Here is a 26,723-nt window from a genome sequence, read left to right on the forward strand (position 1 = left end):
CCTCTTCACTTTCTGCCAGAAAGGTGGTATTATCTGCATGTCTGAGGTTATTTCTATCTCTCCTGACAGTCTTGATTCTGGCTTGTGCTTTATCCAGCCCGGGAATTTTACATGTTGTACTCTCCACAGAAGTTAAATAAGGTAACAATATACAGCCTTGATGTACTCCTTTCCCAATTTGGAACCAGTCTGTTGTTCCACGTCCGGTTCTAACTGTTGCTTCTTGACCTGCATACAGATTTTGCAGGAGGCAGGTCAGGTGGTCTAGTATTCGCATCTCTTGAGTCATTTTCCGCAGTTTGTTGTAATCTACATATTCAAAGGCTTTGGTGTTTTCAATAAAGCAAAAGTAGATATTTTTCTGGAATTCTCTTGCTTTTTCTATGATCCTACAGATGTTGGCAATTTGATCTCTGGTTCATCTGCCTTTTCTAAATCCAACTTGAACATCTGGAAGTTCATGGTTCACATACTGTTGAAACCTGGCTTGGAGAATTTTCAGCATTTCTTCGCTAGCATGTGAGATGAGTGCAACTGTGCGGTAGTTTGGACATTCTTGGCATTGCCTTTCATTGGGACTGAAATGAAAACTGACCTTTTCCAGTCCTGTGGCCACTGCTGAGTTTTCCAAATGTGCTGGCATATTGAGTACAACACTTTCACAGCATCATCTTTCAGGATTTGAAATAGCTCAGCTGGAATTCCATCACCTCCACTAGCTTTGTTTGTAGTGATGCTTCATGAGGCCCACTTGACTTCACATTCCAGGATGTCTGGCTCTAGGTGAGTGATCACACCATCATGGTTAGCTGGGTCCTGAAGATAATTTTGGTATAGTTCTTCTGTATATTCTTGCCACTTCTTCCTAATATCTTCTGCTTCTGTTAGGTCCATAGCATTTCTGTCCTTTATTGAGCCCATCTTTGCATAAAATGTTCCCATGGTATCTCTGATTTTCTTGAAGAGATGTCTACTCTTTCCCATTTTGTTGCTTTCATTTTTTTCTTTGCACTGATCACTGAGAAAGGCTTTCTTATCTCTCCTTGCTATTCTTTAGAACTCTGCATTCAAATCATTCTATATTTCCTTTTCTCCTTTGCCTTTATCTTCTCTTCTTTTCACAGCTGTTTGTAAGGCCTCCTCAGACAACCATTTTGCCATTTTGCATTTCTTTTTCTTAGGGATGGTCTTGCACCCTGCCTTCTGTACAATGTCACGAACCTCCATCCATAGTTCATCAGGTACTCTATCAGATCTAGTCCCTTAAATCTATTTCTCACTTCCACTGTATAATCGTTAGGGATTTGATTTAGGTCATACCTGAATGGTCCAGTGGTTTTCCCTACTTTCTTCAATTTCAGTATGAATTTGACAATAAGGAGTTCATGATCTGAGTCACAGTCAGCTCCCGATCTTGTTTTTGCTGACTGTATAGAGCTTCTCCATCTTTGGCTGCAAAGAATATAATCAATGTGATTTCAGTATTTACCACCTGGTGATGTCCATGTGTAGATTCGTCTCTTGTGTTGTTGGAAGAGGGTGTTTGCTTTGACCAGTGTGTTCTCTTGGGAAAACTCTGTTAGCCTTTGCCCTGCTTCATTTTGTTCTCTGAGGCCAAACTTGCCTGTTACTCCAGGTATCTCTCTTGACTTCCTACTTTTGCATTCCAGTCTCCTGTGATGAAAAGGACATCTTTTTTTGGTGTTATTTCTGGAAGGTCTTGTAGGTCTTCATAGAACCATTCAATTTAGCTCTTTCAGCATTAATGGATGGGGCATAGACTTGGATTACTGTGATAATGACTGGTTTGCCTTGGAAACAAACAGAGATCATTCTGTCATTTTTGAGGTTGCACCCAAGTACTGCATTTCAGACCCTTATGTTGAATGTGATGGCTACTCCATTTCTTCTAAGGGATTCTTGCCCACAGTAGTAGATACAATGGTCATCTGAATTAAATTCCCCCATTCAAGGTAAATTAGAAGTGGTCAAACAGGAGATGTGAAGAGTGAACATTCACATTAGGCATCAATGAACTAAGGAGAAGGCAATGTCACCCCGCTCCAGCACTCTTGCCTCGAAAATCCCATGGATGGAGGAGCCTGGAAGGCTGCAGTCCATGGGGTCGCTGAGGGTCGGACATGACTGAACAACTTCACTTTCACTTTTCACTTTCATGCATTGGAGAAGGAAATGGCAACCCACTCCAGTGTTCTTGCCTGGAGAACCCCAGGGACGGGGGAGCCTGGTGGGCTGCCATCTGTGGGGTCGCACAGAGTTGGACACGACTGAAGCGACTTAGCAGCAGCAGCAGCATCAGTGAACTAAAATGGACTGGAATGGGTGAATTTAATTCAGCATGATAATGGTTTGAGCAAATTATTTCCTCTCTTGGTTCAGCAGTTTAAGTAAGATTGTTTTAAGGTATTTTGTAATGATGTCATTTCATTAGCCAATGTAAATTTGTGTCCAAAATACTAACTTTTTTGTTCCATTATTTGGTCGTTATGAATTGGTATTAAGGCACGTTTCACAAATTTTAATGCCCTTAGTTTTTTTGGGCACAAATGCTTGTATTACTTCAGCACATCAGCATCTTCATCATCTGTTTCTTTCATTTCTTTAAAACATCCTATTATTTTTTGAAGTTTTAGTCCATATTTCTTAAGATTTATATTCTTCCTCCGTTTTTATATTGCCAAAATTAATGACGTGTTGTTTGTCTTCAGCTAAATCACTGAGGAAAATGTTGGTGAATGTTGGACCCTTGACATTCAGTTCCAGCCATAGCCCACATTAACCCCTAGTGGTAGCATTAAAATTATTTAGAAAGCTAAGTAGAGACCATGTTTAAGGGCAACAAGGTATCATAAAAAGTATGACCTTGGCACCCCACTCCAGTACTCTTGCCTGGAAAATCCCATGGACAGTGGAGCCTGGTAAGCTGCGGTCCATGGGGTCGCTAAGAGTCGGACATGACTGAGCGACTTCACTTTCAATTTTCACTTTCATGCATTGGAGAAGGAAATGGCGGCCCACTCCAGTGTTCTTGCCTGGAGAATCCTGGGGCCAGGGGAGCCTGGTGGGCTGCCATCTGTGGGGTCACACAGGGTTGGACACGACTGAATTGACTTAGCATGTAGCATGACCTTTAGATTTGGACAGACTTAGGTTCAATGGCAACCCTCTCCAGTGTTCTTGCCTGGAGGATCCCAGGGACGGGGGAGCCTGGTGGGCTGCCGTCTATGGGGTTGCACAGAGTCAGACACGACTGAAGCGACTTAGCAGCAGCAGCAAAAGCAGGTTCAAATCCTAACTTTACCGTTTATTTTGTGTGACCTTGAGCAGTTAGTAACTACTCTAAAGCCTAGTTTCCTCATCTGTACATAGCAGTGTTTACTAGCTAATCCCTAACTGGATTGCTGTTGACAGGCAGGCCACTGCTCTGGGCATATATTTGCTTGATTTTTTTTTTTCTTGCAGTATTTTGTAATCTGAGGGAAAGAATGAAAAAAAAAAACAGTGAAATTGCTTGCGTTCAAAAGGAACGTATGTGATAGAAAGAATGGATAAAGAATTAGGGAACTCTCTTGCTCTCAAGTAGATGTGTGCTGTGGGGAGGTTAGTTTACCTCTTAACTTTTCTTGATCCTTAAAAGAAGAAATTGGACCACATGATTCTAAATTCTAAAACTGTGAAATGAAGGAGTCTTCCCAGTTGTTACCTAATTACAGAATATGTCAGGAACTAAGTGGTTTATGCAGAGTATTTTATTTAACTTTCCTAACAACTGTAAAGTGTTAATATTTAGATATGGTTAATATCCTGATTTTATTAGCATGTGAGAAGAGTGCAGTTATGCAGTAGTTTGAGCATTCTTTGGCATTGCCTTTCTTAGGGATTGTAATGAAAACTGACCTTTTCCAGTCCTGTGGCCACTGCTGAGTTTTCCATATTGAGTGCAGCACTTTCACAGCATCATCTTTCAGGATTTGAAATAGCTCAACTGGAATTCCATCACCTCCACTAGCTTTGTTTGTAGTGATGCTTTCTAAGGCCCACTTGACTTCACATTCCAGGATGTCTGACCCTAGGTGAGTGATCACACCATCATGATTATCTTGGTCATGAAGCTCTTTTTTGTACAGTTCTGTGTATTCTTGCCACCTCCTTAATATCTTCTGCTTCTTTTAGGTCCATACCATTTCAGTCCTTTATCAAGCCCATCTTTGCATGAAATGTTCCCTTGGTATCTCTAATTTTCTTGAAGAGATCTCTAGTCTATCCTATTCTGTTGTTTTCCTCTATTTCTTTGCACTGATCGCTAAGGAAGCCTTTCTTATCTCTTCTTGCTATTCTTTGGAACTCTGCATTCAGATTCTTATATCTTTCCTTTTCTCCTTTGCTTTTCACTTCTCTTCTTTTGTAAGGCCTCCCCAGACAGCCATTTTGCTTTTTTGCATTTCTTTTCCAGAGGGATGGTCTTTATCCCTGTCTCCTGTACAATGTCACGAACCTCCATCCATAGTTCATCAGGCACTCTGTCTGTCAGATCTAGTCCCTTAAATCTATTTCTCACTTCCACTGTATAATCATAAGGGATTTGATTTAGGGCATACCTGAATAGTGGTTTTCCCTCCCTTCTTCAATTTAAGTACGGATTTGGCAATAAGGAGTTCATGATCTGAGCCACAGTCAGCTCCCAGTCTTGTTTTTGCTGACTATATAGAGCTTCTCCATTTTTGGCTGCAAAGAATATAGTCAATCTGATTTCAGTGTTGACCATTTGGTGATGTCCATGTGTAGAGTCTTCTCTTGTGTTATTGAAGAGGATGTTTGCTTATGACCAGTGCAATCTGTTGGCAAAACTCTATTAGTCTTTGCCCTGCTTCATTTCGTATCCCAAGGCCAAATTTGCCTGTCACTCCAGGTGTTTCTTGACTTCCTACTTTTGCATTCCAGTCCCCTATAATGAAAAGGACATCTTTTTGGGGTGTTAGTTCCAAAAGGTCTTGTAGGTTTTCATAGAACCGTTCAACTTCAGCTTCTTCAGCGTTACTGGTCAGGGCATAGACTTGGATTCCTGTGATACTGAATGGTTTTCCTTGGAAACGAACAGAGATCATTCTGTTGTTTTTGAGATTGCATCCAAGTACTGCATTTTGGACTCTTTTGTTGACCATGATGGCTACTCCATTTCTTCTAAGGGATTCTTGCCCGCAGTAGTAGATATAATGGTCATCTCAGTTAAATTCACCCATTTCAGTCCATTTTAGTTCGCTGATTCCTAGAATATCGACATTCACTCTTGCCGTCTCCTGTTTGACCACTTCCAGTTTGCCTTGATTCATGGACCTAACATTCCAGGTTCCTATGCAGTACTGCTCTTTACAACACAGGACCTTGCTTCTATCACCAGTCACATCCTCAACTGGCTATTGTTTTAGCTTTGGCTCCCTCCCCCAATTGCACTCATCTCACACGCTAGTAGAGTAATGCTCAAAATTCTCCAAACCAGGCTTCAGCAATACATGAACCGTGAACTTCCAGATATTCAAGCTGGTTTTAGAAAAGGCAGAGGAACTAGAAATCAAATTGCCAGCATCCGCTGGATCATCGAAAAAGCAAGAGAGTTCCTGAAAAACATCTATTTCTGCTTTAGTGACTGTCAAAGCCTTTGACTGTGTCGATCACAATAAACTGTGGAAAATTCTGAGAGAGATGGGAATACCAGACCACCTGACCTGCCTCCTGAGAAACCTGTATGCAGATTAAGAAGCAACAGTTAGAACTGGACATGGAACAACAGACTGGTTCCAAATAGGGAAAGGAGTACGTCAAGGCTGTATATTGTCACCCTGCTTATTTAACTTCTATGCAGAGTACATCATGAGAAACACTGGGCTGGAAGAAACACAAGCTAGAATCAAGATTGCAGGGAAAAATATCAGTAGTCGGACACGACTGAGTGGCTTCACTTTCACTTTTCACTTTCACGCATTGGGGAAGGAAATGGAAACCCACTCCAGTGTTATTGCCTGGAGAATCCCAGGGACGGGAGAGCCTGGTGGGCTGCCACCTATGGGGTCACACAGAGTCAGACACGACTGAAGTGACTTAGCGGCAGCAGCATGCAGATGCCACCACCCAATGGCAGAAAGTGAAGAGGAACTAAAAAGCCTCTCTTGATGAAAATGAAAGAGGAGAGTGAAAAGTTTGGCTCTAAGCTCAACATCCAGAAAACTAAGGTCATGGCATCTGGTCCCATCACTTCATGGGAAATAGATGGAGAAACAGTGGAAACAGTGTCAGACTTTATTTTGGAGGACTCCAAATTTACTGCAGATGGTGATTGCAGCCATGAAATTAAAAGACACTTACTCCTTGGAAGGAAAGTTATGACCAACCTAGATAGCACATTGAAAGCAGAGACATTACTTTGTCAACAAAAGTACGTCTACTCAAGGCTATGGTTTTTCCAGTAGTCATGTATGGATGTGAGAGTTGGACTGTGAAGAAAGCTGAGCACTGAAGAATTGATGCTTTTGAACTGTGTTGTTGGAGAAGACTCTTGAGAGTCCCTTGGACTGCAAGGAGATCCAACCAGTCCATTCTAAAGGAGATCGGTCCTTGGTGTTCTTTGGAAGGAATGATGCCAGAGCTGAAACTCCATACTTTTGCCACCTCACGCGAAGAGTTGACTCATTGGAAAAGACTCTGATGCTGGGAGGGATTTGGGACAGGAGGTGAAGGGGACAACAGAGGATCAGATGGCTGGATGGCATCACCAACTCGATGTCCATGAGTTTGAGTGCATTCCAGGAGATGGTGATGGACAGGGAGGCCTGGTGTGCTGCAATTCATGGGGTCGCAAAGAGTCGGACATGACTGATCGACTGAACTGAACTGAACTGAATATCCTGAGTTTAGAAACAGTGAAAGTTAGGTACTTAGCACAGTGTCTGCCATATAATAGCCACTCAGTAAACACACTGAATGATTTAATAAAAGAACTATCAGTTAAGTATGACATCAGGTTACAGCCAGGAAATATGAGTCAAAATGAGGAAGGCAATGTGTGTCATACTAATAAATCCAGAAGTAAAGGCCAAAACCATCTAGGTTTTGATTGAAAGCTAGTGCTAGGATTTTTGTGCATGAAAGTAATTTCTCTTTAATTTTTTGAAGCCAAGTTTTATAGCATGTTATATTTGTATAGTTCTTTAGAATCTTAGAGATGGAAATGATCTGAGAGATTAGTTTGCCAAAATCCCTTATTTTACAGATGAGAGCACTTAAACTGAGGGACATGCTAGACACTGATAGAAGCAGGACTAAAATTCAATTTCTAGTCACTTGGAATTTGCCTAGTATAAAATATTTTCTGTGATATATTCTGAAATTTCACAGGAGATAGCACTCTTTTGTTCCTTAAGTACAACCAAATTTCTTCCATATTCAAACACTGTTGATAAACACAATTGACACTTTTGTCCCTTTCTGAAAGACAAGGGAAGGGAAACAAAAGAAGTCAAGAGCGTTTCACAGGTAAAGGTTATCTTTTTCTGAATTGTGATATCTGTAGTAGTATTCTGACTTTATGGAAAACAGTATGATGTTCAGAAATTTACCAAACTTAATTTCCTATCTCTTTGGAATCTAACAAATCTAAGTGTCTGTGATGTATATGTGTGCACATGAACACACATATGCCCACACACACATACTATTATATATCTTAGACTGACTTGTTTTTGATGTACTTCTTTAAGAAATACAATAGTGAAATAAGACCATGTCTTTCACTCATTGCATATTGGCTGAAGCCACAAACCCAAAGGAAGTTGCCCTGGAGAGCACTTTGCTTTGTAAAGATGGCAAAGATATTCAGGGCACCAGTGTTTTCAAGTTAAACTTCCTTGTTGAAATTCACTTCACCAAAGAAAATAAGTTTGTTGTTTAATACAGTAATAAAATTACTTGAAAATATTCAGTGATAGAAATATTACTAAATATTACTATACAAAGAATTATATGTAAAGGCAGAAATTTTAGAGTATTTAATTTCTTTATTTTGTAACTGTTAGTGGTCTTGAGTTTTCAGTCTCTTGTCTGGGAAACAAGCTCTCAAACTGAAATTGTGCTGGAGGAAAAAAAACCAAACTTTTGGCAGGTAATATCCCTGGAATGTCTTTTTGTAAATTTTTAAATCAAAGTTTCTAATTGTTTTCTACAAGTTTTGCTCTGCTACAGTTTCAGATTCTTTTAATTCTGAAGAACTCTATCAAATTAGTTATAATAGTTTTGATGTGGTGGAGAAAAGCAATTCCAATTACCAATAACAATGCTGACATTTCTGTTTTAAACAGTATTTAGTAATAGGTAGAGCAGTAATTTTCAAACATCTTAGACCACAGCCTAGAATAAGCAGTATATTTTATGTTGTAATCCAGTTTACAAGAACACATATTAAAAAAATATAGTTTCCTGAAATAATACTGTTTCTAGTGGTATGCTCTGATATTTTCTTTTATTCTATTCTATTTCATTTGAAAAACTTCTAATCTGTGTTAATTTTTACATCACCTAACAGGACACAACGATAATTTGAAAGACATGGACCAAGAGGTTTTTAGTGGAAGGAGCAACATTTATACTTTCCTTTAATACTAAAGAGTATGGAATTTTACTCCCTTCTAGTTAGGAAGAATATTCATTTTGTTTCAGTATTGTTATATTAACTTTTTTTTTACTGTTTAAAGTAAAATTTTTTAACATTGTTTTCTTAAAAAAACTTTACTCTCTGTTTCTACATTTTACGGACATTATCCTGACTCACAGTTTTATTTCTTTGTGGCTAATAAATAACATATACAAATTATATAAGCCTATATTTATATAGATACAGATAAATATGAAATCATGTACAGTAGGTTATGTCACAGAAGGTGTGTTGATTGTGCCCGTGTTCTGGATGATTGTGTTCTCCACTGAGATAGGAGATGGAATAAGATAGTGGGAGGAGTGTTATTAAAAGATCAGAAGCAGAACCCTTGGGTTCTAATTTTAGACATGCAATGTGAGAAAGTGACAGTTTCTTCTCTAATTTAAGTTTCTATTCCTTAAATGAGGGAATTGATATAAAGTTATTTCAAGATAGAGGCTAATTCTAAAGTGCTGTGGTTCTAAGTAAATGATTGTTTATTTAAACCAAAGAGAGTTAGTATTATGCTAGTAACAGTACTAGTGGCTTATATTTGGTAAAAGAGTAACTGTTTTCACTATTCTAATTATATATTAATATCTAAAATATTAATATCCTTTTGGATTAATAAGAGGACACTTAAATAAACATCAGTGTATGGATTTGTACAAGCGGCATAGTCTAATACTTTCTGATAATTATGATCATTAGCCATAATTAATATTATATGTAAATGCATCTGAAAACATAATTCTTCTGTGTTGCTATGCATCTTAGTCTGTTCAGGGTACAATAACAGATTGAGTGCCTTATAGACAACAGAAATTTATTTCCCATAGTTCTAGAATCTGGGAAGTCCAAGGGCAAGGTGCTGACAGATTGGTGTCTGGTATGAATCTACTTCCTGATTTGTATTTGGCCATTTTCTCTCTGTACTCACATGGGGAAAGGGGCAAGAAGGCTTTGTGGAGTCTCTTTTATGAGATACTAATCCCATTCATGAGCACTACACGCTATCATTTAATTACCTCCCAAAGGCTCCACCTCCTAATACTAATTATATGGGAGTTAGGATTTCAACATATTGATTTTAGGGGTGCCATGCACCTTGTCTATAGTATTTTAAGTTTAATGTCTCTTTAATAGATTTTGATGAGTTTTTGAGGAAACTTTTTGTAATAATCATAAATTATATCCACATCCCTTTCTATGTATCAGAAGTAAAGAATGTTTCTTGAATAAATGTGGTCCGTGTTTGCATTTGACTTTATGTTCTGAAATAGCAACACAGCCTAGAGTGCTCAGCTGACCCAGAAGACAGCTTTGCAGGAGACCTGCACCTGAGGCAAGTCGGTTAGAGTCTTCATTAGCTCTAGTTTCTCATACAGGTAGAAGTAAGGTAAAATAGGTATTAGGTACTGAGTTTAAAGTTAAACTTGGAAAGTAGTCCTGCTTTTTCAAAATAAGTTGGAAAAGAAGAAAAAGTTATTTCAGGTTGATTATATTTAGGTAAGTTTTCCATTATGTTAGCATCAGTTCGTAGAGGAATCAGCTCCTTTCCCTGTTTATGACTCTCAGATGCCTCAGTTCTTGAAGCAATGTGGAGAAAGGACTTTGGGGTGAATGTTTTTATTCATTGTACTACAGAGATGACTGTGCCAAAACATTAGAATTCAGGGGCTATGTACTTCCTGATTTGAAATATTCCAAGCAGGTGTATGAATGAAGTCATTTTAGTTTTTTAAGAAAATGAAGGATTATGTAGCCATCTGTCCTTGGGAACTCCTTTCTGGTTGTATAATGTAGTTTCTAAAAGAGGTAGGTATACTGATCGAGAGAAATATCCATCATATTGATTTTTTTTAATTCTCAAGTGACCTACAAAGTATGTGAATGGTCACAAGAAATCACACTGTTCTAGCAAGATCCTAAAAAGTCTACCCTAACTGCAATTTTAAGTCTGCGAGCAGAGCTGGCATTAATGCTTATGCTAAAAAATAGTCAGGCCGTGTTAGTGTTTCTGATTATACGTGTGTTTAATATACTCACTGCTCCAACATATTTTACTTCTAAATCAGGGTCTAATATATTTATCCCAAAGCAGTTCCAGTGTAACCTAATCTAACTTCATTCTAAATGTCTTTGCTTTCTTACTGTGTGGTCTTGATAATTTTTTGTTACTAATAATAGCTAATTATCCCCATAATTAAGATGAATTTATTTATGTAAAAAAATTTTTATTGTTCTTCACTATGTATCAGGCATAGAGGATACAGCAGCGAATAAAAAAGGCAGTCTCTATCCTCAGAGAGCATTCATTCCAGTGGGTGAGATAAATAATAAAGGAGTAAATATATTGTGTGTGGCAGCTACAACTTGTGGGTCTTAGACAACGTGGTTGACTGAGGGCCCCTTGCTCTGAGTTGACTGAGTTCTCCTTACTCTGACTTCCATCAGTGCATTCGTGCTGAGTCTGTCTTTCACAGTGTGCTCCCAGCCAGTGAGTAACCATGACAGTGACCCCAAGGCAGACATGTTGCTGAGAAACACTGGACCTCTTCTGCAGATGATGTTGGCTCACGGATCTTCCAACAACCTTGCTGAATTTTCCCTGGACTCTCAGGCAGTCTAGAACATATCCATATACTTCCACCTGAGGTCCCTTGGGTCTCTCCCAGCCTTTCTTTGACCTGTCTCCCCATTTTCCTAATAAAATTGTTACAGATTTAACTGCATCTTGGCTTCTGATTGATTCTCAAGAGGACCCAGACTAATACATTATGTTAGGAAGTAATAAGGGTTATAAAGAAAAACAAAAGCACAATAAGGGGTTATATGTGTGCTCTCTTAAGTAAGGGTGGTCAGGGAAGGTCTTAAGCAGAAGTGGCCTGTGAAACAGAAATAGTTGGACAAAATTCCAGAGTAAAGTAAATTGCTTGAGATTATATTATTAATTAGTGATAAATCACCAAATAGCTGGCACATTTAAATGCAACTGCTGTTTTATATGCAGTTTATACGTAAGTGGTGATAAAGAAAATGAATGAGAGTATCTATTTAGGTGACAGTTCATATTAGACAATTGATACACATAGAGCAAAACTGCTTCGGAAGGAGTGAGGAGAAAGCTCTAGAAACCGTAGAATAATGCAATTATTTCTTTTCAGCCTACTTCGTTCTGGAATTCCTTTCTTCCCCCTGTTCTTTTATTTTACTGGTGCTGCAGCTTCTATACCAATTCTTCTATACCAAATCAGCAGAATTTACCTTTTTTCTTTCTGACTTTTTCCGGTTCTGTTTCCTGAACTGTCTCCATCTCCTACACTGCCTGAGTTGTTGAAATGTGTTTCAAAATATTACACAATCCAGAATAATAAGCACATTCATTTTGAATCTGAACTATAACCTCTTAGAAATAGCTCCCCCACCACCTGCTCTTTGCCCATATGCACCAAATCTTCCTGTTGAAATCACATTACATTGACAAGTCAGGAAGGTTTGTATCCTGAGTTGAAATCTAGCTCTTTCATTTAAGGAATTTAAATAGGGACACACCTTTTTTTAAAATCTAATAATACATCATCTTCAGCTATTGAAATTCTTATACAATTTTACAATTTTGCTTTTTTCTTAGCTCTGAAAAGTTAAACTTTTTAAAGCATTATAATTTTCTAAAAATCCTTTTGTGTATTCGTGAAGTGCTTTGATCAGTTAGTTTGAAAAAGATTTCCCTTGCTTGTTCTTTTGGCAAAAACCTGGCATTCTTCCACCTTTCATAGAAAGTAAACTGCCCTTCTTCCTACAGAATAGAGCATGTGGAGGTCGAAAGTATTTTTCATAAGAAAAGGGGCATTCAGAGCAATACTTAGCTAAGCTTAATAAAAAGCAGTTGTGACTGAGAAATTGCAATGATGTCATGTAAGTTTTATCTTGCATAAGCAGCAGAGTGAGGAAATTCCAGAATTAATAAGTCTGCTGGTACAGCTGTGCCCTGAGTTGGAAAGTTCAGGATGTACTTTTCACTCTCACTGACTGGACATTTTGCTCCACATCAGCCTTTGTGAAAGTAATTGGCTCTGTCCATTTCCAAGCTGCTAAAACATTTATAAATGAGTCTATTTAGAAAATGTGAAATTTTCACTGGATGTAGTAAGTGATCATTTTGACTAAAAATTATCTTCCATATTTACCTTGATTTAATAATAACCAATAATTAGTTATTTTAAACTATCAAGTCCTTTCAAATATTGAGTTAAGAAATGGAGAAATGATTGAAGGGAGCAAAGAGTTAAAAGCCAAGAATGAGCACTGGTCTAGTTGTTAATGTAGCTCTAGTATTATCCAGAAAGCAGCTGACCAACTGATCAACAAGAAATTGGCTAAATAAAATAGATATAATTTTATGACCCAGAATTCTATTGAACAGTATAATACAAATTCTTCTAAAGTTTTGAAAAGTAGAAAATATTTTCATTTAAATGAATATGTATGGTGTGTTATTACACTAGATTTCATTCAGCCTTATGGGTATTAGTGTTCTGTATTCCTGTCCTCTTTACTTCCTCTTCTTTCAAGAGGGGGAAAAAAAGATTACATGAATAGTCCATGGAATTACAAAAAGAGTTGGACACAACAACAACAACAAAAATTCATAATTAAGCATGCATATTGCTTGTTTGAAAATCTGAAAGTTTAGCTTTTCATGATTATGAGTACCTGAATGACTTTAATGGATGACTCTAAAATTACTCAATTTATAGATATATTTTCGCAAAGTTAAAATTAATATGATGGAGATTTTTTATTATTTTTTCTAGTAATAAAATAATTTTAAGGTTGAAGTTATTTCTGAAGGAGAAGTTATGAATTATGAGTTCTTAGAGCATATGCTTTAGATTCAGAGTCACCAAGTTCTTCCGCTTGGGAGCTGGTATTAAGCTGGTCACTCTAGTTCCCTAAGGCTCACTTTTCTAGCACAAAATGGAGATTATTTATAATACAGTTCTCACAGGATAATCACAAAAATAGAATGATGTTAAAAATACAGGGAATTCCCTAGCAGTCTAGTGGTTAGTACAAGGTGCCTTCACTGTGATGGGCTGGCTTCAGTCCCTAGTTGGGAACTAAGATCCTGCAAATCTGTGTCCTATGGTACAGCTAAAATAAATAAATATAATATTTTAAAGTACACATTAACTAGCCTTTATTAGGCTTTTTTTTTTTTTTTTCAAAATACCCACTACACCGTTAAGTAGTGAGTATAGTGCCTGGCATTTAGTAGTCCATCAGCAAATGTTATTTTTATTCATTTTCTTTTAACTTTTTAACCTTTTTTTCTCTTCTGTTTCATTTTCCATATGTACAAATGTGGGTGGAAAAAAATGCCACAGTCTTTCACTGTTCTGAAAAGGCTATCATATTTCTTCAGACTTAAAAAGGTTTGGCTGCTTTTCAGGTCATTGAAAAACCCATTCAAAATTCCTTTCAAATTCTAATTGTGTAGCAACCAGAGTGTGAAATTTGGCATTTCTAAAGGTGTCAGACAGCTGAGTTTGAATTAATAGACACTTCCCAGGAAAGGAAGAAATACAATAGTGAGCAGAGAGTTATTCCATTATTTTCTAACCAATTAAAAAAAATACTATAAAAAGTTAAAATTTTCCTTTATGAAATGGAGAATACTGTTCTGTAGCTAACATATTTAATTGCTGGTCCCCTTTTGGTGATTGTCAGAGTGGTGACCCTGAGCATAGAGTTTAACTACTTTGAGATAATTATAATAACATAATAAAATTTCAGTGTAATGAAAAATAGCATTTTGAATTGCTAATAAAGAACTAAACCATTTCATCAAAATACATAATAGAATAGGACTAATTCTTTTTCTTTTTTAAAAGATTAAATTAAAAAAAAGCATGAAGGTTCTCTGATATCTAGAGTTTATTACAGATGCCAACACTGTCATTTTAAAACAGGTAAACGGGGAATTCCCTGGCAGTCCAATGGTTAGGAATCTGTGCTTTCTCTGCCAAGGGCCCAGTTTCAATCTCAGGTCAGAGAACTAAGATCGCACAAGCTTGCTTGGTGTGGCCAAAATAAAAATAAAATAAGTGAAATGAGTAAACACCAAAACATAAAACTAAAATATCTTAAAGATATATTTTAAACAAATTCCCTACAATGATAATGTGTATAAGATATATTGATATTGTTCCTTTCTAGAGATTGCATTTCTCATACGCATATTTTTTTTAAATTTCTCTGCTTTCAAGATTGAATCATCAAAACAACTGTTGCAGGAAGGGGAACCCCTTCCAGGGCCCAAAACTGGACTCTTGTCTAACACTCAGAAATGAATTGTCTGAGGAGACACATGTGCTGACCAAGCAAGAGATTTTATTGGGAAAAGGCACCCGGATGGAGAGCAGTAGAGTAAGGGAACCCAGGAGAACAGCTCTGACACTGTAGCTCGCAGTCTAGGGCTTTATGGTGATGGGATTAGTCTCCGGGTGGTCTTTGGCCGATCATTCTAATTCAGAGTCTTTCCTGGTGGCGCACACAGCGCTCAGCCAAGATGGATGCTAGCCAGAGGGATTTTGGGAAGTGGATGGACACGCGGTGTCTCCTTTCGACCTTTCCTGAACTCTTCTGGTTGGTGGTGGCTTATTAGTTCCGTATTCCTTATCAGTACCTCCTGTCACAAACCAACTCATGCAAATGTTACTATGGTGCCTGGCCAGGGTGGATGGCGTGCGCCACCAGGAAAGACTCTGAATTAGAATGATTGGCCAAAGACCACCTGGAAACTAATCCCATCACCATAAAACCCTAGACTGCAGAGCTGTTCTCCTGGGTTCCCTTACCCTACTGCTCTCCATCCGGGTGACTTTTCCCAATAAAATCTCTTGCTTTGTCAGCACATGTGTCTCCTTGGACAATTCATTTCCGAGTGTTAGACAAGAGCCCAGTTTCGGGCCCTGGGAAGGGTCCCCCTTCCTGCAACACAACCACCAATTTCAGCATTAAAGTCAAAGAAAGAAAGTGAAGTCACTCAATCGTGTCCGACTCTGCAACCCCATGGACTGTAGCCCGCCAGGCTCCTCTGTCCATGGGATTCTCCAGGCAAGTACTAGAGTGGGTTGCCAGTTCCTTCTCCAGGGGATCTTCCCAACCCAGGGATCGAACTTGGTTCTCCTGCATTGCAGGCAGATGCTTTATCCTCTGAGCCACCTGGGAATCCCATAACGCCTACAGCACCCAGTATTCCCAGGCTGTCTCCCATCCAAGTACTAAACAGGCCCGACCCTGCTAAGCTTCCGAGATCAGACGAGATCGGGCGCGTTCAGGATTACATACTTTTATAAATATGCGATGTTGCTACATGGCATTTTCATTACTCTGTTGTGCACTTTCCTTCCAGTCTCCTAAATTTAATCTGGTAGGTAGTTTTCTGTATTCTCTGGTATAAACATCTACCACAGAACTTTTAACTGAATTGAAATGGGAAGAATTGGTATTTATTTCTTTCCAACTCCATGTTGTATATTCAATCATACTTTAAAATATACCTATAACTTTATATTAGAGTCTTTTATACTAATATTTTCATATATTTATGACAGAAATATGCTGTATTACATTCAAATGCTCTTGTCTTCTTCCATTTCTTGCTTTTGTTTTATGGCATATACTCCCTAGAGCTTAAGGATTTGAGCAGAATTTAAAGATTCAGCAGAGAAAGCTGCTAATTCAAATTACGCACCTGCTCTCTCCTTCATATTCATGCTTATTTATATGTCTATTAGCATGTGTCTTGTTATTACTCTTCTAAAAATGTATTCATAAAGTTGAACCTAAACAACACACAACATTAGGATTTGCAGAACTTGAATTCCAAGTTTACCTTGGTCATGAAAACTACAATAGTATGACGTTCTTTGAGTCATTTTCTCTCCATATTGTTGATTTAATACTAGACAACAATAATAACCCAATTGAACTCTGGAGACTGTCATCTGGAATAATTATATGATGATTCAAAGCATGTTGAAAAATACAAAGTAGTTTCAAAGTTCTAAGAAATTTGAAATTTTAAGAAAGACTATTGAAAAGACTTCATCTAGACAAGTTATTTTATCATGGAAGCTTGTCAGAAAAGAAGAACCCAACCCTTTTCTCCATCAATAATGCTTATATATCAACTTCTATAGCTTTCATCCCTTAAATAAAACTCTGAATTAATCTAAATATTTTGTGCTGTATTTTGATTGTAGATCCATCTAAAAACTTTATTCAGGAATAGCTTATATTAAAGGCAACAAAGATGAAACCCTTTGTCGTCAGTAACTTTTCTGGACTTTCCCAGTGTGGAGACCGGATTGTTTAACCAAGCGGTAACAAGATTATGAGTAAAGACAAGTGAGTTAAAAGTTTTTGTTTCTTTTTTTTAATAAGATTTTGAATTATTTATTAGATTTTGATCTGAGATTGAAATTAAATGCCATAAAAGGAAGATTGCTAAATTGCTATTAAATTATTGCTACTAATGAAGAGTGTTAGTGGCTTTGCCAGTGAGTAGAATAATAATACAGCAACATTTATATTCAGAGGTTTTTGTCGCACATACAACTTTCTTTTATAGGTCTTCTGATTCTGGTATGGTGTTATCCTCTGTAGGTTCAGTTGTTATAACTATAGGAATATTCTCAGATATCCATCCCTTTGGAGTCCTATTAAAGGACCGTCTGCCAGAAAGAGGATTGGTAAAGGCCATGAACCTGGGATCTGTTAGAAGTAGTAGCTCAAAATCTGGAACCTTGAATTTAACCATTTTTGATGCTTTTTCAAAACCTCCAAATGGGGTGGCAACTCTGTGAGGAGTGAAAAGAAAAAGAATAAATTAATATTCAAATTTATTTGCCAGAAAATAAAAAACAATTTAATGCATGATCTTATGCATTATGTGTTACAGTCTTACTAGGGTTTCAATTTTTGGCCTCTGAAATAAGTGTTTCCATTCAAGGACCATGCCTTTATGATAAAACAGATATTTGATAATGAATTTGTGTAAAGACCTTTTGTATGTACGCTTAGTTTTGGACTGAACTATTCTGTTCCCTGGACGCTGAGTCATCACAAACATTTCTTGCCTTCCTGCCTTTGCTAACAATGTTACACTTGCTTATTTCCTCTGGGGGAGGAAAAAAAAAAAGGTATTTCCTCTGTGCCTCCATTCCACCTGTATATATCCTGTGGCCTTTAAATTTTAACTTCCCCCTCGATCCCTGGGTCAGGAAGATCCACTGGAGAAGGAAATGGCAACCCACTCCAGTACTCTTGCCTGGAGAATCTCATGGAGGGAGGAGCCTGGTAGGCTACAATCCATGGGGTCACAAAGAGTTGAACACGACTTCGTGACTTCACTTCACTTAACTACCCCAAGCCCTCACTCCCTTTCTTAACCAGATTCCTATAGCATTGATTGTTTTATGTTAGTCTTATAGTGCATCTGTTAATAATATGGCATTTGGTATTGTCAGCTTCTATTTTTTAGAATATGATTTGGTTTCGGTCATCTGTGAATTATAAATTCTTTAAGGGTAAGAAATATATCTTTGCATTTTTCTGGTTGTGCCTCAAAAACATCGAAATCCTTCTACTCATCTGAAGAAAGTCCACCTTCCTTATCTTGGCATTCAAGATGTCATGTAACAGTCTAGCTTTTTTTGATTCAGCCATTAATTATTGATCCAGTGCCAGGCACATTCCTAAATGCTGGACATATGGCAGTGAGCAATGTAGTCAGAGTGTAAGATTTTATATTTCTAGTGAAAGAGATAGACAAAAAATAAACATGTAAGTTAATTATACTTCAATAAAAATAATGATTTTTAGTTTTTAATAAAATTTTTAATAAAACACTAAACATACAAACGTTCAGTAATAAGAGCTATGAGAAATTTAAAATAGGGTGATACAATAGAGCATAACTGAATGACTAGATAGGGAGAAAAGACTTCTCTGAAGAAGTGACATTTAAACTGCCATCTGAAGGTCAGAAGTTAGCCATGGACAAAGTAACAGAAGCACTTCAGCATTTCAGATAGAGTAGCTAATACAAAGAATCTAAGGCAGAAATAATGTTGACCTTTTCAGAAATGAAAGAAAGCCTATGTTGCTAGACAGGTAAGTGAGTGGGATGGTAGAAGGGAGAGAGGACAGAGGGGTAGATTGTGAGGAATTTTGTCCAATAAGGAACATGGATTTCATTCTAAGTGTGAAGGGAAGCCATTGAAATCTTAAAAAGGTCAGTTTTCATTCCATTCCCAAAGGCAATGCCAAAGAATGTTCAAACTACTGCACAATTGTGCTCATCTCACACGCTAGTAAAGTAATGCTCAAAATTCTCCAAGCCAGGCTTTAATAGTACATGAACCGTGAACTTCCAGATGTTCAAGCTGGATTTAGAAAAGACACAGGAAACAGAGATCAAATTGCCAACACTTGCTGGATCATAGAGGAATAGAGAATCCCAGAAAAACATCTAATTCTGTTTCATTGACTACGCTAAAGCCTTTGACTGTGTGGATCACAACAAACTGTGGAATATTCTTCAAGAGATGGGAATACCAGACCACCTGACCTGCCTCCTGCAAAATCTGTATGCAGATTAAGAAACAACAGTTAGAACCAGATATGGAACAACAGACTGGTTCCAAATTGGGAAAGGAGTACATCAAGGCTGTATATTGTCACCTTGCTTATGTAACTTCTATGCATAGTACATCATGAGAAACGCTGGGCTGGATGAAGCACAGCCCAAATCAAGATTGCTGGGAGAAATATCAATAATCTCAGATATGCAGATGACACCAGCCTTATGGCAGAAAGCGAAGAGAAACTAAAGAGCCTCTTGCTGAAGGTGAAAGAGGAGAGTAAAAGTGCTGGCTTAAAACTCAACACTCAAAAAACGAAGATCATGGCATCTGGTCCCATCACTTCATGGCAAATAGATGGGGAAACAATGGAAACGGTGACAGACTTTATTTTCTTGGGCTCCAAAATCACTGCAGATGGTGATTGCAGCCATGAAATTAAAAGATGCTTGCTCCTTGGAAGAAAAACTATGACCAATCCAGACAGCATATTTAAAAGCAGGGACATTACTTTGCCAACAAAGGTCCATCTAGTTAAAGCTTTGGTTTTTCCTGTGGTCATGTATGGATGTGAGAGTTGGACCGTAAAGAAGGCTGAGCGCCAAAGAATTGATGCTTTTGAACTGTGGTATTGGAGAAGACTCTTGAAAATCCCTTGGACTGCAAGAAACTCAAATCAGTCAATCCTCAAGGAAATCAGTCCTGAATATTCATTGAAAGGACAGATGCTAAAGCTGAAACTCCAATACTTTGGCCACCTGATGCTCCAATATTTTGGCCACCTGATGCGAAGAGCCGACTAATTAGAAAAGACCCTGATGCTGGGAATGATTGAAGGCAGGAACAGAAGGGAATAACAAGAGATGAGATGCTTGGATGGCATCACCAACTTAATGGACGTGAGGTTGAGCAAGCTCCAAGAGATGGTGAAAGACAGGGAATCCTGGCATGCTGCAATCCATGGGGTCGCAAAGAATTGGATAAGACTGAGCAACTGAACAACAAAAACAGGAGCAGTATAACTTGAGAAAATTTTAATAAAGATTACTCTGGCACCTGTTACTGTGTGAACAAGTATAGGTGGACAAGAATGAAAGAAGAGATATGGTACCAATTCAGGTGAGAAATGATGATAGCTTAGATTTCAGGTGTTTTCCTTGAAGAAGTGGGTGGTTTCAGGACGTGTTCTACAGGTAGGGTCAACAGGATATGCTGACAGATTGGATGAAAATTGTGAGGGAAATGTAAAAATCAATGATTATTCCATGGTTTAGAGTTTCAGTAGCTCACTGGTAGAAGCCAAGGAGAAACAGGTTTGGTATTTGTGTGTGTGGAAAAAAATGACTTTGACATTGTAGTGGAAAGGTCAGTCCTGCTAATTTTACCCTATACACTTTTGTTTAGTCTTTGTTCCAGTCAAACTGATATACTGCTTGCTCTTCACCTTGTTGGAGAAGGAAATGGCAATGCACTCCAGTGTTCTTGCCTGGAGAATCCCAGGGACAGAGGAGCCCGGTGGGCTGCCATCTATGGGCTCCCACAGAGTCAGACACGACTGAAGCGACTTAGCAGCAGCAGCAGCCTCTCCCTCTGCTCTCCAACGTCATTGCGTTTACTCACGCATTTTTCTCTGCCTGGAGTGCTCTGACCGTCATTACTGACATTTCTAAATCCCCTTTAAGTTTTAAGTATGTTCTTTAAGTAATTTATACTTAAGTAGGAAATGGCAGCCCACTCCAGTACTCTTGCCTGGAAAATCCCATGGAAGGAGGAGCCTGGTAGGCTACAGTCTATGGGGTTGCAAAGAGTCGGGCACAACTGAGCGACTTCACTTCACATTTGATATTTAATTTTATTCTTGAAGCTTTCGCTGATCTCCCACAGCCAGAACTAAACTCTTTCTCCCTAAGTTTCCATGAACTCTATTTTTACCTCCCTGTGACCTCATTTTCCATCTTTCATTATATTCAATAGTCTGTCTGCCTAATTTCTTATCAGACTACACTCCAAGAGGACTGGAATTCTCTCTGATATATCTTTATATCTTGCTCAATATATGTAACTGTTTAATGTATTTTGCCTGGACGATCCTCATAAACATTTGGACAATGGAATTGGCAGGACTATAAATTCTCCAGTATTGTGGAGATCATTTTAAAGCCTAGAAGAGATCTGATTTTCTTTGAAGCTCAATCACCTGTGATCTTTCTTGAATATCTTAATTTCTGGATGATAGTAGTAAGGGACTATGGAGTCTAGTAAAGTAAGGAGGAAATGAATGATGGACTTTGAAAAATGAGATGGCTTTGATGTGTGGACCTGAAGCATGATTGAAATAAATAATAAATCAAAAAATTAAAGATAAAATGTGGTAGTGAGATGCTTGAAATTTAGATTTTGAAGATGATGCAGATATTGGTCAGCTTCCCTGGAATCTCAGTGGTAAAGAATCTGCCTGCAATGCAGGAGACCCGGGTTCGATCCCTGGGTTGGGAAGATCCCCTGGAGGAGGGTCTGGCAATCTACTCCAGCACTCTTGCCTGGAGAATTCCATGGACAGAGGAGCCTGGTGGGCTATAGTCCATGAAGTCACACAGAGTCAGACATGACTTGAAGTGACTAAGCAGCAGCAATAGCATAGATATTGGTAATGGCAAACTTTAAGGAATGTCAGTAGTGACTAAGATGGGATTGAGAGAGAGATCCTTTAAAGCAATACAGTCAAGGACTTAAAAGGGCTGAGAATTCAGTGAATCATTTAAGCTGCCAAAAAGTGATAACAGGAATAGTCCTTGGGGAAAAGACTGAGAGCCAGATAAAATCTTCAGTGTCCACAGGGTAGATAGGTGACCTCAGTGATGGCTATAGCACATGTAACTGTGTCATGTATTGGACTGGCCAAAAATTCCGCTCCTTTAGGGTTTCCATAAGATGTTACAGAAAAACCTGAAAGAATGCAGGTTTTGGCCAATGCAGTAGTAGTATAGAATCTCATGTCTCGCTATGTGTGGTTAGTTGCTCGGTCGTGTCCGACTCGTTGCAACCCCTTGGACTGCAGCATGCCAGGCTCCTCTGTCCATGGGGATTCTCCAGCCAAGAATACTGGAGTGGGTTGCCATGCTCTCCTCCAGGGGATCTTCCCAATCTAGGGATCAAACCCATGTCTTCCACATTCTAGGCAAATTCTTTACCATAAGTGAAAGTGTCAGTCACTCAGTCATGTCTGCTGTTTTCTACCCCATGGACTGTAGCCCACCAGGCTATTCTGTCAATGGAATTCTCCAGGCAAGAATACTGGAGTGAGTAGCTATTCCGTTATCCAGGGGATCTTCCTGAGCTGGGGATTGAACCAGGATCTCCTGCGTTGCAGGCAGATTCTTTGAGCCACCAGGGAAGTTCTCATGTCTTATTGGCCCATAATTTTCTTGTCTTCTAGTTGTTTTTTTTTTTCCTGAAGAACAGTATGTTTTACTTTCTGTTGCATCTTTTCTCAAGATGGCTGCCCTCTTACAATATTTCCCCAAATCGCTGTGGAAAATAGGGATAACAACAGATCAGTGAGTAATGCAGTAACCTCAGTCTAATGCAGGATTTCAGCAATCATATCAGTTGAGTCTTTCATGTCCAGGGCCTAAAACCATTACTCTGGGGGTGAGAGAGATTGGTTAGGAAAAGAACTTTAAGAATTTAAATGGTCAGTCAGGTGCTTTGTGATCATTAAACTTCAGAAGACATAGTAATAATGAAAGCTAATATGTATCAACAGTGCTGTGCACCTGTTCTGTTAGTATGGAAATCACCTTGTGATCTTGTTAAGCTACAGATGCTAATTCAGTCAATCTAGTATGTGTCCTGAGATTCTTCATTTCTAACCAGTTCCCAGGTGATGCCAGCACAACTGGTCTCACCACACTTTGAGTACCAAGGCTTTACATGATTGTCTCATTAAATTCTCAAAACAACTATTTGAGTTGATTATTTTTCTATCCCCTTTTAATAGATGAAACTGAAACACAAATAGTTAAATGAGTTACCCAATGTCACCCACCTAATAAGGTATAGAATCAGAATTTAAACCCAGGTATTCAGACTCACTGAAGCCTGCTCTTCTATACTACCATTTGTTGTACCCCTTGGACATAATTCTTAAGGAGTATTGGGCCTTCTGAGATTGTTTCTAAGTAGAGAAGTATATTGAGGACTCACATCTGTGATATAAGTGAGTGATTTAATGTCCCACATTTTGTCATTTGATTTGGTGGATTGAAGAGTCATTAAGAGTCAAATTTGACTCACTGCATAAGTAAAACTTCATATTCTTGGATGTTCAAGATGTCCAAGACAATGTTTTGTCATTTTGGAAGTTTACCATTATAAACCTATAATTAGTGCATTTGTTGGTTCATTCACTTACTGATATAAAAAAGTTGCATGTGTGTGTGCTCAGTTGCTTCAGTCGTGTCCGACTCTTTGTGACACTGTGGACGATAGCCCGCCAGGCTCCTCTGTCCATGGGATTCTCCAGGCACAAATACTGGGAGTGGGTTGCCATTTCTTCCTCCAGGGGATCTTCCTGAGCCAGGGATCAAACCCACATATCCTGTGTCTTCTGCATTGACAGGCAGGTTCTTTACCACTAGCGCTACCTGGGAAGCCCGATTATATCTAGACACTCTGCTATATGCTATGAATTCAAAGATGGAAAGATTGTAGTAGGTCTTAATTTCAATGAACTCACAAACAAGGAAAGAGAGAAATATAAGCAGGCCGTGGGGGAACACGTCATGGACTAAGATAGTTACTTAAAGGGAACATTTTCCTGAATACAGAGGAACTTAAGGTAAAATTTAGAGCCTGGGATCTGATCTAAACACTTTTGTAGGGCACAGTGCAAAATGAAAACTCGGTACTCTTTGTTTAAAGCTGGTTAGGAATTTCAGACTTTAAAGCAAAAGTTTAAATCAGCTATGGCCTTTTTAATTGTGGGGCCCCCTGCAACTGCGCAAGCCACACATCCAAGGGAGTATAAGAGTATATTGTTATCCATTGGATATAAGAGGCTGGAGTTGAATATTATCAGATTTAGAGTGAATTTGCTCAGTTAACCTTGTATTTGGAGAAGGCAATGACACCCCACTCCAGTACTCTTGCCTGGAAAATCCCATGGATGGAGGCGCCTGGTAGGCTGCCGTCCATGGGGTCACGAAGAGTCGGACATGACTGAGTGACTTCACTTTCACTTTTCACTTTCATGCATTGGAGAAGGAAATGGCAACCCACTCCAGTGTTCTTGCCTGGAGAATCCTAGGGACAGAGGAGTGGTGGGCTGCCGTCTACGGGGTCGCACAGAGTCGGACACGACTGAAGCGACTTAGCGGTAGCAACCTTGTATTTATTAATTCCAAAAATCACTTTTATTCTTATATTTATTTTTTCTGAATTAAATGAAAAAAGAAATGTTCTTCTGCCACTGTAATCCAATATTTGAGTTTGGTATTTAGTGCATTAGCTTTTCCCTTTTCATTCAGTATGTTTTGTTTTTCCCTCTTAATTTTTGGGTCACTTTCTTCCGTAAATGAAAACATTCCCATCTATTTCATCACCCATCTCCTACCTCCTACCACTTATCCAGTGAAAGATTGTTGTTTCAAAAGCAGAATTTTCTTTTCTTTGGCACCATTTGAGACTGTATCCTGTTTGTTTAAATTTTTATTGCCTTCGGACACAAAGTAAACTTTTTAACCGAAATGTTAAGCATTCAAAGTGTGAGAATGTTTGTAAGATTTTTAAGATCTCTGAAAATAGTTTCAAGTTTTATTCAGTTAGAAAAGCAAAAAATTCCACTGAAAGATTTGGAATATTCTACTAAAAAATAACTGTGTATCTCTGTAATTCCCATAATATAATTTCTTTGAACACAGATCTGACTTAAAATGAGTTTTTACAGTTTGTCATCTATGTAGTGACTAACAAGATTGTTTGGAGCAACACATAAACTAATGTCAACCTTCACATTAGAAATCAGTATTAAAATTGCTTTTTAAAATGTTGGAGATGATCTTACAACAATGATAGTTTGTGATTCATAGCCTTCATTTTTATACTAAAAATGTACCATATTAGTAATACTGCAAAAATGAGTCTTTGCCTAGGCAGAGATACTATATATTGCTTGTAATTTTTCGGGGTTTTTTTTTTTTCCCTACAAGGGGATTCAGTTCTCCATACTGTGATATAACAGCCTTTGTATTGCATGCTGAAGTGTCATCCAGGGTAATTGAATTACCTGTTAAAGCTCCTGTAATCAGGCAATTCTGCCTTTCCTTCAGGCTTGAAAAATTTAGGGTATAAAGCTTCTAAAAGCTCCGGATCATTGCTAATGGCCTGTTCCCAGGGCGACTGGTAGTACTTAGGGACAGCTGTGGTGTTGAATCTTTCAGGAGGAATTTCCTTCAGTGGTCCAGAATATCCTTTGGAAAAATATTGCAAGAATAAGTAAACACAGAGTACCTGAGAGTTACTAAATTCCACCTAGCATTTTACCATGTTTAATTTTTTCCTGCAGGGGTAAATTTATGAAGAATGCATTCTTTTTTGGAGAGGGCAATGGCACCCCACTCCAGTACTCTTGCCTGGGAAATCCCATGGACGGAGGAGCCTCGTAGGCTACAGTCCATGGGGTTGCTAAGAGTCGGACATGACTGAGTGACTTCACTTTCACTTTTCACTTTCATGCATTGGAGAAGGAAATGGCAACCCACTCCAGTGTTCTTGCCTGGAGAATCTCAGGGACAGAGGAGTGGTGGGCTTCTGTCTATGGGGTCCCACAGAGTCGGACACGACTAACGCAACATAGCAGCCCCAGTAGCAGCATTCTTTTTATGATCTCTCAGAAAAGAGTAATCTGACAGCATTAGACATTTTTAAATCCCTTTAAATTTATGGAATTTTCAAAAGAAACCACTTAGTGTTTCATTTTACCAAATTATAAGTATATATTTGTTCAGTGAAGCTATTAATTGTACACCTTACATTAATTTATACTAGACCTTATATACCACAGTTACTGCATTAATTTAGAAACTAGGTTCTACAGAAATATCAATAAAGACAGATCTCTCTCCCCTGGGAGCTGATTCTTTATAGGTAGTGTTCAGGTGTTGACTATCTAAAATTGCTGCGTGCTTACATGCGGCTAAATTGCTTCAAGTCGTGTCTGACTCTTTGGACCTCAGCCCTCCAGACTCCTCTGTCCATGGAATTCTTTAGGCAAGAATACTAGAATGGGTTGCCATGCCTTCCTCCAGGGCATCTCGTGACCCAGGGATCAAATCCACAACTCTTATGCCTCTGCATTGGCAGGC

The 26,723-nt window shown here is 38.5% G+C and overlaps 1 protein-coding gene and 1 long non-coding RNA gene across 6 annotated transcripts in view; one reads left to right on the forward strand and one right to left on the reverse strand.

The window, feature by feature from the left end:
• Positions 1-26,723, forward strand: part of LOC138442276 (uncharacterized) — a 257,527-nt gene that overhangs the window by 7,236 nt on the left and 223,568 nt on the right. For 2 of the 4 annotated variants that reach the window (XR_011257611.1, XR_011257612.1), the window contains exon 3: positions 16,978-17,122. The exons of the other annotated variants lie outside the window; for them this stretch is intronic. This is a non-coding gene — a long non-coding RNA (uncharacterized lncRNA). The remainder of the gene's footprint in view (positions 1-16,977; positions 17,123-26,723) is intronic. 4 annotated transcript variants of the gene reach the window in all.
• Positions 17,135-26,723, reverse strand: part of MYOZ2 (myozenin 2) — a 37,390-nt gene continuing 27,801 nt past the window's right edge. For both annotated transcript variants that reach the window (XM_069593391.1, XM_069593390.1), the window contains 2 exons: positions 25,646-25,829; positions 17,135-17,574 (listed from right to left, as the gene is read on the reverse strand). In XM_069593391.1, the coding sequence (XP_069449492.1) occupies positions 17,340-17,574; positions 25,646-25,829 (419 nt within the window). In that variant the 3' untranslated portion in view covers positions 17,135-17,339. The remainder of the gene's footprint in view (positions 17,575-25,645; positions 25,830-26,723) is intronic.

This window comes from Ovis canadensis, chromosome 6 (genome assembly GCF_042477335.2).
Source record: "Ovis canadensis isolate MfBH-ARS-UI-01 breed Bighorn chromosome 6, ARS-UI_OviCan_v2, whole genome shotgun sequence".
Taxonomy (NCBI): Eukaryota; Metazoa; Chordata; class Mammalia; order Artiodactyla; family Bovidae; genus Ovis; species Ovis canadensis.